The sequence below is a fragment of the Carettochelys insculpta genome, chromosome 5 (genome assembly GCF_033958435.1).
Source record: "Carettochelys insculpta isolate YL-2023 chromosome 5, ASM3395843v1, whole genome shotgun sequence".
Taxonomy (NCBI): Eukaryota; Metazoa; Chordata; order Testudines; family Carettochelyidae; genus Carettochelys; species Carettochelys insculpta.
This window is the reverse complement of record NC_134141.1, coordinates 97192127-97204492: the sequence shown is the minus strand read 5'-3', so window position 1 is coordinate 97204492 and position 12366 is coordinate 97192127. Positions and strand designations below refer to the sequence as shown.

The 12366-nt window shown below is 42.6% G+C and overlaps 1 protein-coding gene across 2 annotated transcripts in view; it reads right to left on the bottom strand.

The window, feature by feature from the left end:
• ARL15 (ARF like GTPase 15) overlaps nucleotides 1-12073 on the bottom strand; it is a 299281-nt gene extending 287208 nt beyond the window's left edge. The window contains exon 1 of one of the 2 annotated variants that reach the window (XM_074995576.1): nucleotides 10707-12073. In XM_074995576.1, the coding sequence (XP_074851677.1) occupies nucleotides 10707-10718 (12 nt within the window). In that variant the 5' untranslated portion in view covers nucleotides 10719-12073. The remainder of the gene's footprint in view (nucleotides 1-10706) is intronic. The other variant, XM_074995577.1, reaches the window with a different exon arrangement.
• Between the last annotated feature and the right edge of the window lie 293 nt (nucleotides 12074-12366).

The following is a 12366-nucleotide window of genomic DNA, read 5'->3' as shown; positions in this document are numbered from 1 at the left end:
GACTATTGGAAACACCCTCCCACGTACACTGAGCCCTCCCATGTATAACTGGTTTCAAAAAAGAATAAAATAAGTTTGTGGAAAACAGTAGTCCATTGATGGCTACAGTAAACATGTTCAGGAACGCAACCTCAAACCTCTGACTGCTGAGGCCAGATGATGTGAGATGGATGTTCTAACTGTCATTCCAAGTGATCCATTTGGCACTGGCCAAATGTGGCATTGGCCACAGTCAGAAGGTAGCATACTAGACTAGATGGACCATTGGTCTGACCCAATATGGCCGACCTAATGCTCCTATGTTGACTTAGTCTTTTTACCCTTCTCTAATGTCATAGATGGGGTTGGGCATACCTATCATACACAAGATTGCCCCCTCCCCAAAACCTGGATCAGTAACTGCAATTCAAGGGTATCCCCTACTTCTCTGACTCCAGGGTGGAGTTCACAGTTAAGAATCTTCAGCTGCCTGCAGTAGTTGAGACTCTTGCCTCCTCTGTGGCCAACCCAGTATGAATATTTGTTTTGGCTTTTCCCTATTTGTATTGGGGAGCGCTCTTGGATAACATCTAGATTTACTCCATTTTCTGAGAAAAGCTACTGAATATTGGTTTTGATTCTTGCTCCCCATTTCTTCACAAGGAATGATTGTATTCCATTTTATGAAAAGGGCCCCTCAAATGCCTATTACAGTAATTTCCTAGTTTTGTCTGTGTCTCTTCCAAAACCTCTAAAACCCAAGAAGAATTCCACCCCGCCACCCCTCACACAGTATGAGAAGTACACTTTCCATTACAAAGAAAGACAAACAGAATGGCAATATTGTTAATTGTTCCCCTAACGATAGCACTGGATAGCATTAATGTGAATTAATGAGATGACAACATAGTCCTATTTCAATATGCCATTCACTTCTTTGTTAACAAGCTACCAATGTTTTTGATTGTTCAGCCTGATCTTACAATACCTTAAGGCTACAGCTCCACATGCCCCTCCCTTTTGGAAGGGGCATGTAAATGAAGTGGGTCAAAAATGCTAATGAGGCACTGATATGAATATTCAGTGCTTTCTTTTGCATAATGTCAGCCACCCCACGTGTCAAAAGCGCGACTTTCAAATTGCAAACTAGCCATGTGGACAGGGTTCCTTCAAAAGTAAAAAGTTGGGAAGAAGGGTCTTTTGAAATCAGGGTTTCCATTTGAGGGAACCTCATCTACACAGCTAGTTTGCAATGTGAAAGCAGTACTTTCAATGTTCCGGGTGGTTGGCATTATGCAAATGAGGCACTGAATATTCATATTAGCACCTCCTTAGCATTTTCGGCCCACTCCATTTATAAGCCCATACCCTCCCCTGAAAGGGAGGGGCACGTGCAGACATACCCTAACAGGAAAGATAAGGAGGTATGGCTCAACAACCTTTCCTAAAAACCAAATGAAGAATTTCCCTCAGTCTGAGGGTCTGTCGACACTGGAGGTGTGGTCAGAAAAAACACCTTTTTCAAAAAAGATCACTCACACAGCCAAGTAGGGATAATTTTAGATAAGAGGTCTATTCCCTCAAAATAATTACTCCAGCTTTGCGAACAACTTTTGCTGACCCTCCCACCCCTCCAAGGTCGAAAAGAAATGCATGTGAAAAAAGCACAGCTATTTTCAGCTCACATGAAGGCTCCTTTTGCAATGCTGTGGCTGTCCAAATCCCAATTTTTCCAACTCTACATATTTAGACCTTGGAAAATTGAAAAAAGTATTGTTGAAAAAAAAAACAAACCATACAGTGCAGACACAATCTGAAGTAGTAATGTTATCCACTCAACATCCTCCCCATATGGTAAGTTCAAAAAATTAGGCAGACCAACTCACACAATCACAATCACCAAGAGCTAAAGCAGAGATGGGCAAATACCAGACTGCAGTTGAATTCTGGTGCACCGCAGTTGGTCCCTTCCAGGCCCACACCTCTATATTTACCTGCACCTCCTCAGGTATTGGGTGATCGTAGCTCTTGTTGGCCAAGGATTGCGAATCCCAGCCTATGGGAGCATTGCAAAGCAGTGTCCCTGTCCACACCACTTCCCATCACTCCCATTGGCTGTGAATGGTGATTCATGGCCAATGAGTTCTGTGATAACCCAATACCTTTAGAGGTGCAGGTAAACATAACAGCAGCTTTATTTATTGCCCACCCCTGACCCAGAGCTATAAGAAAAACACCAAGCCTTGTGAGATTCACATTAAACTTGTGAGCACCAACAATGAAAATATAAAAACGTAGGAGCCCGCTGAATATTCCTCTTTTTAAAATGAAGTAGGTATTTTAATCATTGTTTCCAGGCAATAAAAACCTCTGCTTTCACAACAAACTTGAAACTCACAATTTAGCACTCCCATGCTTCAAAAAAGGGGCTTTTATTCAAGAATTTCGGAACCATTTGCTTCAAAGTGATATGGGCCCCTAGTTATATTAAAAATCACAATATGCACTAGGTATGAAACCTATGTCAGACTTACGCATATTTCCAAAACCTGCGAAAACTATTCTTTTAAATCTAAAGCCATATTCCAGTGTTGCTGCTCTCACCATAAAGTAGCAACACAATTTCAGCTTAGAAGGCTGCTAATTCAAACATTTTTTTTCATATTTGCGTCTGAAGACAAGTAAACTTTCTGGAGATTCAATATCTTATTTCCAGAGCTAGATTCCATGAAATTACTAAAGTCACATTCAGCTTGGAGAAATTTAAGCACTCTTGTTTTCACCAAGAAGTAAATAAAGTTTAGTGTTTGTAACACAGACCTTTAAGTCAATAAATTTAATCAATGGAATGGAATCAATGGAATTCAGTTAATATTTCCAGAAGCAACACAAACCTACCTTTTCATTTGAAAACAGAAATTTGCCTCCTTTCCTTTCTGCCCACTCAAGTGCCTTCAGGGAGTGCGTAGAGTTAAGACATCAATAGCTTTATTACGCATATTATAGAACAGTTACAACCTTTAATACTCCCCATAATACGCATAGATTCTAAGCCAAAAGGGACCATTACAATCAACTAGTTTGATGTTCTACAGAATGCCAGCCATAGAACTTCCCCAAAATAATTCCCAGAGCATGCGTTGTACCAACCAATAACATCCAATCTTAATTTTAAAATGGTTAGTGATGGTGAATCAACCATGACCTTTGATTAAAACTGCCAGTAGAACAACTTATTTCACTGATAAAGTTTTACATCTTATTTCCAGACTGAACTGTCTAGCTTCAGTTTCCAGTTTGGATCATATTACACTTTTCTCAGCTAAACCGAAGAGTTTATTAAATATTTCTTAATTATGTAGTGATTTACAGACTAATCACGTCACCCCTTAACCTCCCCTGTGTTAAGCTAACTACACAGAAAACTTACCTTATATAGAGTCTAATCCTTTAATCATTCTCATATTTCTTCTCTGAACCCTTTCCAAATTAATAATATACCTCTTGAATTGCTGGCTCTGAAGCTGGACACATTATTCCAGCGGCAGTTGCATCAATGCCAAATCAGATGTAAATCTCTCTACTGCTACTCAAGGTTGCCCTGTGTATGCATCCACCCTAAGACACCATTAACCCATTTAGCCACAGCATCACACTGGGAATCATGTTCAAATGATTATCCAGCCATGATCTACCAGGTCTTTTTGAGGCGCTCTGCTTCCTAGAACAGAGTCCCCCATTGCAGGAATAAACATTTATGTTTAGCCGTATTAAAATACATATTGTCTGTAACTAGTTTACCATTTAATCCAGATCTCTATCAGTAACCTGATCTCTTCATGATTTACCACTTCCTCAATTTTTGGGTCACCTGTAAATTTTATCAGTGATGATTTTATGTTTTCTTCCAGGTTATCAATCAAAAAGTACGAAACAATGTAAGATAAAGGTCCGATTATTGGGAGGACTCCATTGGAAACAGACTCAGATCTCAAAATGCAACTATAAAAGGAGAATCATAACTATCAGTCAGATGGTTTTTAATCAATTTAATGTGTCATGTTAGTTTTATATATCATTATACTTATTTAACCAATGTGTTGTGTCATTCCCTGCCAAGAAACTTAGACGTCAAAACATGGAGATTACATATCTCAGAGCTGAAAAGTACTTTAAGAGATCATTGAGTCCAGTCCTGTGCACTCACAGCAGGACCTATCATCATCCCTGACACTTTTTTTTTTTTAAATCTAACCTGCCCCAGAGCCTTGAAAGGCTCCCTCAAGGATTGCACTCACACAGCCCTGGGTTTACAAGGCTAAGGCTGCCCCCCACTCCTGGCCCCCCAACACTGTTACCTTTATCAACCAAAGTTGCAATTTCATAAAAAAAATAAAGTTAGTTTGACAGTATCTATTTTCCATAAACCCATGTTCATTTGCATTAAGTTACTGTCTTATCTTGATTAATAGAGTCCTGTATCAACTACTCCATTATCTTCCCCAGGATCCATGTCACCAATTTTTATAGTGGGGGTGATGGGATCCACTGAACCAAACTGTATATAATGGAAACCCTTTCAAGCAAAGGTTGTGCTGCAACACCCTCCCACACTCCTACTTACAGCACGTATGCATGTCACGCTGCACTGACTCTTCTGAGAGGCAGTGCTGTCACAAGCAAGTTTCTTTAAGCAGCTTTTACGAACCAGACTCTGGAGTCCACACTTTAAACATAGGTTTTGGTTTTAGTTTTGTGATTTTGGCAAAGAGGGTGTTTCTTTAATAGGAAGCAGTCCCCAGAATTACTGCCGTTGGAGTGCACCACCAAACTATCAAGGACCTTATAAAAGTTTTGGTTTGCAATCAACCTTTGACACATCAACAGCCTGAGGTTACAATATCAGAAAGTTCCTTTAGATGAAAGTTATTTTAAGCAGAGGAGTTCCTTCACACTGAGGAGACGCAACACTCATGATCCCAAGCAGGTGGCAATACACACCCACTGTCCTACCTCCCCATGTTATCTCTCTACCTAGTAGTATCTTGTAGAACGTGTGCCAACGTGAAGTGTCTCATCAGCAAAGTTGGAAGTGCCTGACCTGCTTCTTAAAGGGAGAAAAAGATCACAGAATGGCCATACTGGGTCAGACCAAAAGTCCATCAAGCCAAGAAGCCTGTCTTCCAAAAGCAGCCAATGCTATATGCCCCAGAAGGAATGAATTGGAACAAGTCATCTATCCCGTTCTCCATTTTCAGATTCCAGCAAATGGAAGCTAGGGACACCATCCCTTCCTGGCATTCCTGGCTAATAGGCATTGATGAACCTATCCTCCATTAATTTATCTAATTTAAATAAAAAAAAATCCTCTTATAGTCTTGGCCTTCACAGCATCCCCTGGCAAGGAGTTCCATAGGTTGACAGTATATTGCATGAAAGACTTTCTTTTGTTTGTTTTAAACCTGCTACCTATTAATTTTACTTGGTGACCCCTAGTTCTTGTGTTGTGGGAAGGAGTAAGTAAAAGTAATTCTTCTTTATTCACTTTCTCCATACCAGTCCTGATTTTATAGATCTCTATCATATCTCTTTTCCAAGATAAAAAGTGACATCTTATTAATCTCTCTTCACAGGGCATAAGTTCCATACCCGTAATCATTTTTGTTGCCCAAGGATGCTGCCTTGAGATAAGCCAGCAATCTTTAGAAGGCACAGTACTTCCAAGAATGGAAACTGGGCATCCCAGCCAAAATAAAACGCAACAGTATGTACTGGTAGAATAGGGGTACGGAAAAGAGAAAAGTCATAACTGATTGGGATGTGGAGGGAGGGATAAGTTTTTTAAATGGTTGCAGGGCAAGGGTGTAAGGAGGAAGGGAATGCCAAATATTAGGTGCTTGTAACATTATAGGTAATAAAAGAAAGTAATTACATATACCCCAATGCCTTATAACCCCAAAGGGGCAGGGGGAACTAGTATATGCCTGGTGTGAGATCTCCCTCCAATGAGGAAACACTTGCCTAGAAAGTTTTAAGTAAAGAGCAGTCTCACATGGAACAGCTGATCTGATAGTTCACTTAAAAAATAATCATAAAAGGACTTTCAGCAGCCCAACTGCAAGAACACAAATAATAAAGTGGTAAGGAAAAAAAAAAACCAAAACCATGGAAGTAGATCAGAAACCAATGAATGATAACTTACCTCACGTTACCACTTGCATAGCCATACCCACCCATAATGCTGATCAGATTATAAAAAGGAATAGAGAATAAATCAGGGATGGGCAAATACCAACCCAGGGACCAGATCCAGTTCCCTAGGATTAGCCCCCGGCAGGTCACTGCACCTGCATCTCCACAGGTACAGACAATGTCAGCTCCTGTTGGCTGCAGATCACTGTTCCTTCCTAGCCAATGGAAACTGCAGGAAGTGGTATGCCAATCCACACTATGTTTGTTATGACAAAGATGTGATGCCATTAAAAAAGAAGTTTAATAAAAATACATTTTTAGCTCTTGATGCTGCAAACACTTGTGCACAGACTTAAAGGACTTCAAGTCAATGGGACCATACATGCCATTAAGATTAATTAACCTCCTTAACTATGTAAAATCAGGGACTGGGGGCCAAGGTATTACAGCAGTTTTGTAAAACGCAAAAGAGATACACTATCAACATGGCCATTTTAAACATCTGAATTTATTTTATTACAAATTTTAATCAACGGTTACAGTTGGACAAATTTTCCATATTAGTTTCACATACCCTCATTTGGATTTAAATCAATTACTATTTTTTAAATCTGGAAAAGATTAAGGGGGAACATAACAGTCTTCAAGTACACAAAAGGCTGTTTTAAAAGAGAGAGTGATAAATTGTTCTTCACAACCACTGAGGACAAGACAGGTAATAAATCTTAAATTGCAGCAAGGGAGATTTAGGTCAGACATTAGGAAATACTTGTGAATGGTCAGGGTAGTAAAGCACTTGAACAAGTTACTAGGAAGGTTGCATAATCTTCAATTTTAAGAACTGCTAGACAAACACCTCTAGGGATAGTCAAGGTAACACTTAGTTCCCACTACAGTGCTGGAGAATGGAGATTACATACTGTGCTCCCTCCCAGCCCTACATCTGCATGATTACCCGAAAAATCATGAGATTAATCACTTTGATTAAAGTCGCTCTACCCTGACAAAGTACCTTTACCCATATCTGAATGCAGTAAAAGCATCAGACTGATTTTTTCATTTAAAAAATTATACCCCCCAACAAAAAAAAAAAAAAACTATACTGGTACCAAAGCATATACCAGGCCAAAGAATGTGAAATATTTCCTTGTATTTTTAAACCCCAGGCTCCCACCCCTCCCAAAGCAAAGGAATAAACCTTGACTACTACACAGAATACCCTGACCCCCCAAAAGGACAACTGAAGTTAGGGAGTCAATTAGTAAAAGTGCTCAGTGCTATGGGTTCTATACTCCTGATCTAATTGAAATGCAGAAAGAGACAGACTCTGGCCATGGATCAAAGATAATTTCAGGTCTGGTACTGAGCCATCCCGGAGAATGTTCATAGGTATTGCAAATTATTAGACTTGGTTCCTGCAACCCACTTGGACAAGATAGCTACAGGAATGTATGCTGGGGAGGCAGGAATACATTATACAAAACAATTTGGGCAATAACTTACAAATTAGCTTTCATTACTTCCTTCTCATGCCTAATTTTCTCCTGCCACCCCATAAAAATCACTCTGCCTAGCATCAAGAGCAGGATACAATACAAGCAACGACAGTCCCAGCTCCCATTCGTGCATACAAGCTAGGGACAGTCTCTATTTTAACACAAGTCAGAGAGAGGTAGCTGTGTTAGTTGGTATCTTCAAAAACAACAAGAAATCCTGTAGCACCTTAGAGAATAACAGCGGGTCTTTGCCCACAAAAGCTTATGCTCCAAAACATCTGTTAGTCTATAAGGTGACAGAGGACTATTTGTATTTTAACACAAGACTCTGTCTGCCAGACTGATAGAGCGGTATGAAAATTCTCACCTGACTGGTCACCCACATTTTACCAGAGCAGACTATGAATGCTTCTTGCATCACTGTTATTTATCAAATGGTATGCTTATGTATTACCATTCACAATCTATTTCATAGAAAAGATGCAGAAGAGATAAAGCTGAGAAAGAAGTTGTCAGCTAAACTAAAATTCACATCTCAAGTTTTTTTGGGAGGAAGAAAACAAACACTAGGTTTAAAGAGACACACTGTAGTCACCCAAAAAAAAATATACTCAGCTGCCAGAGAGAATTTGTTCTTCTTTCTGAGTTTTCAAACACACATATGGACAAATTCAACCCCTTATTTTGTATAACTATTTTTGTCTGAAACTGCTGGTGCTGAATAGTGCATCTATTCTGATCTGAAGAAGTAGGAGGGGGCTTAGTTCCCTTCTGGAAAATTATGGTAGCATCAGTAGTCAGTGTTCTCTGGTCCTAAGGAAGGCAGCGTAGTGACCAGCCCATGTCAACACTGGGTCAAGCCTTTAGATTTGAGCTATGAACACAGCTCTCCCCACCTACAATATACATCACTGCTTCAGCCAGGTTGGGTTGAGTCCAAACTCTCAAGTTTCATATAGTGCAGAGGTCAAATTTCAGGCCTGCTCCTGAGCACTATACAACACGTGAATTGTGATGAAAAACTGGGATCCTGTCTTAAAGAGGCTACATTCTAAAAACACTTGTAGTTATACTACCAAAAGGATAGAGACTAGCGCAGATACAAAATTGGTATCTGCTTCTGTATCCATAAAAACAGGCCATGGAATTTATATTCCAATTGATTTTATAATTGTATAGTAAAATGAGAAAGATAACAATTTTCAGCTTGCTGTAATATTTTTGTATTTTTATTTGTAAATTTCCAGGTAAGTCATTTTTAACTGAGGTTAAATTCAGAGTTCTGCAACACAAAGCAGACTCCTGAAAGGAATACACTAATCTGTAACAACTGAGTACTACTGAGATGGACAACAGGCCTGGCTAGAACATTAGGAACAGGGAAAAAATTATAAAAGTGTATTTATATTTCTTTTTAAAAAGCTACTCCCTCCCTCATGCCCCAACAAGGTTAGCAGTTTTCAAACTCCATTAAACATATCACTCTTACAATGATGCATGTTCCCCAGAATTCCCAGAGCAGTCATACAGGTTAGCCTTTAATGTGAAAAGTACATGAGACAGATTGTTTCAGATCTGGACATAAGTTGCTTAAAGGAAAGCAGACTGCTCCAGGCTCTTGAGAAGCCACTGTAAGGCTGCATTTGGGACACAGCAAGTTCACTGCCAGTATTCCATTAACTAGGCTCTTAAAGAGAAGAGAAATTTACCTACCATTTCATTTATACAGAGCTCTCCCTCACTGATGCAAGCCTAGCATACAATTCATGAACATAAAGCATCTTCATCTAAAATAAATCCAAGCTGCATGTATTGAAACCCAGCATTTAGACAAGTGTTGAATATAGTAAACTCTTTTTCCCTCTACTGATGGAGAAAAATCGGGTCAGCTGCTACAGCTGCTTTCATTTCAATGGTGCAACACTGCAACAAAAGGACAGAGGTCTTGCTCACTAATCATCAAGACAATCACTAAAATTCACAATTGTGTGTGTCACATGTAAGAAAAGACTACATAAAAGGTCAGAGCTTCAGATGCCAAGGGGAAATAAATCACCTTCATCTCAGGGGAAACTAACACTTCTTACTAGATGGGGAGGGCAAGAAGGGATCTGGCTTTTAAGATATTTACTAATAAACAAAAAGTAAAACCATAAACACTTGGCAGTTTGTCAATCTTCCATTTTGAATTTAAACAAATCAGTTAAGCCAGAATCAGATTAACATGTGAATATTTGGTTCACTACATAGCCTAATCATTTGGTACATTTCTTAGTAGTGGCCAATACATTGGAGTATAAAAACATTAACTACCACCCTGGCCTGAAGTACACATGTGATACAATCTCTGCAGACAAACAAGGGCAATGTTCATTAAGCAACATTAAAGTTACTTGTGAATACCAAACTACTCAGGTGCAGTACTGGTCATGTCCAAGGTTACAATTTAGTTCATTCAAGCATATCCTATGTTAATGCACTTAGGAAAAACAGTGACCTAGGTCATAACTTTAGAGACCTAATAACAACCAAATGAGTGGGGCTGCAGGGCACTTTAGCAAAACCATTCTGGTTTATTGGCCTTTAATAGTTCTGCAGGACTGATAAAGCTAGAACAAGACAAATACTCTCATTTCCCACTCAGGGCCTCAGACAAGGATTTAATGAAAGAGTTCTCAAGGTGCACACACCTAGGCATGTATGCACCCTAAAAGCTTGTTTAGAACCCTGAAGAAAGATCAGGCTTTATCAGGTGTAGAACTCTTCCCGCTCCCACACCTCCTATTCTATGTCTGATAAAATATGATTTCTCCAGTAGTGTAATGCTGCCTTGAGAGCTGATTTAAATTACTCTTCTACTTACTGTAGGGTTCCACCAGTCTCCAATCCAACAGCCTTTAAAATGCTATTTAGCAACAAATGCAATGTTATTATAACGAAGTATGCTATATAACAAGCCTGGCACGGCCAGTTTACTAGGAGGGTGCAAGACAGGAAAGGAAAGACAGCGTTAGCCCACCATTTACACCCAATACATACCAGATAATCCATGTACTAGTGAATACTGTCTGTTGTTGCTAGGCAATCTCAGGGAGCTCCCTGCTCCTCTCAGATGGTTTTAGGTGAGGTCTGCGGCTTTTCAGGGACTGTCTTGGTTGGAAGGTTGCTGCTGCTGCTGCTACTGCTGCTGCTAACGGATCTGTGAAGCCTGGCAACTCTAACGTTCCCGGCTGGAAAGTCTTTGGGGTGCAGGAGGGAGGGAACAAGCCTCTGCGATGGGTACCAGGAAGGTCTCTGTAACTCGGGCTAGGAAGACCCCAGCGGAGAAGCGAAGGGTCCCCGCTGCCAGCAGGAAGGTGCCGGGGCGCGGTGCAGGGGTCTCTGGTACGGCTGCTGAGAGGGGAGGCCCCCGGGCTGAGGGGTGGGGAGGCCCCTGCGCCTGGCAAGAAAGTCCCAGCGGGGAAGGAGGAGTTTCTGCTCCTGCTGCCTAGGGGAGGGGCAAGGGATCCGTCCCTCACTGGAGATCCCAGCAGGGTGGGGTAAGGTCTCTGGCAGGCAGGTCCCCCCCCAAGCACCGCCTCCCTAGGCAGGGGGCGGGTCCCCCGGGCTGTCACTGCAGCGCTCCCTCCCCGGCTGCTGCCCGCGAAACGCGCAAGAGGGACGGGACGGGACAGCCCAACCCAGCGACCCTGGGACCCGCAGCGCCCGATGTTGCAGGAACAGGGGCGCGCTCTCCCCGCAACGTCACTGTCAGCTGATCGCACACGTGGGACGCCGAGAGGCGACGCTTAAAGGCGCACACACACACACACCCTGCTCGTGGGGTGTGGCCCGGGCGGCTACCCCGCGGGGACGGTCCCTACAGTACCGGCGCGTACGGCCTGCAGGCTCCGATGTGGGCAGGAAGTTTCTTGGGGCTGCAAGCGGCGGTGCCGCGGGGGCGTGTTCGTTGCTGCCGCCCGCGGCTGAGTGGCGTGGAACCCTCTCTGCGGGAGGCAGCCCGTCCCCCTCCGCCCCTGGCTGTAGCCCTTCCAGGAGCTAGGCGCAGCTGATCGCTGTGGGACCGCCCTCCCCTCCCCTTCCTCCGGCTGCCTGGGCATGGCCGTCTGAGCCCCCTGCCTGCTCCACCTAGCTCCAGCGTGCAGGGAGTCCAGCATGATGCAAGTGAGCACGCACCTTCCTGGACCGCTCCCAGGACTCTGGTAGGACCAGCAGCTCCTTCACCGCCAGCTGAGAGCTCTTCCACAAGACCTCGGGGGCCGAAGGTCTTCTAACCAGGAGTCCTCTAAAGCTGGAAGCTGTTTTCAGTAAGCAGCTCTATGGCGGCCACCCGGGGGCCAGGCCACCCGCAGCGCAGCGTGCAGGTGACAGAGGCCCCTCAGTGCCCCAGCCCTCATCAGAATTGGACACCTCCTGGATTTCAAGCGGGAAGACTCTGGATCCCCTGGTGCTCGAGTGCATGGGGCTTTGCACCCTTTTTCTTCCACAGCCTGCGCTTCAGGAAGGGAGGGCAGCGTTACTGCCCACTTCTCAGGTTTACCTTGAATATGTCCTGTGGTAGAGAGGTAGTTGTATTAGTCTGTATTCTAACAAAACAGGAGTCATGTAGCACTTTAAAGACCAATAAAATAATTTATTAGGTGATGAGCTTTTGTGGGGCAGATGCACTTCTTTAGCACGATCTCCAGCTTTGAAGAGG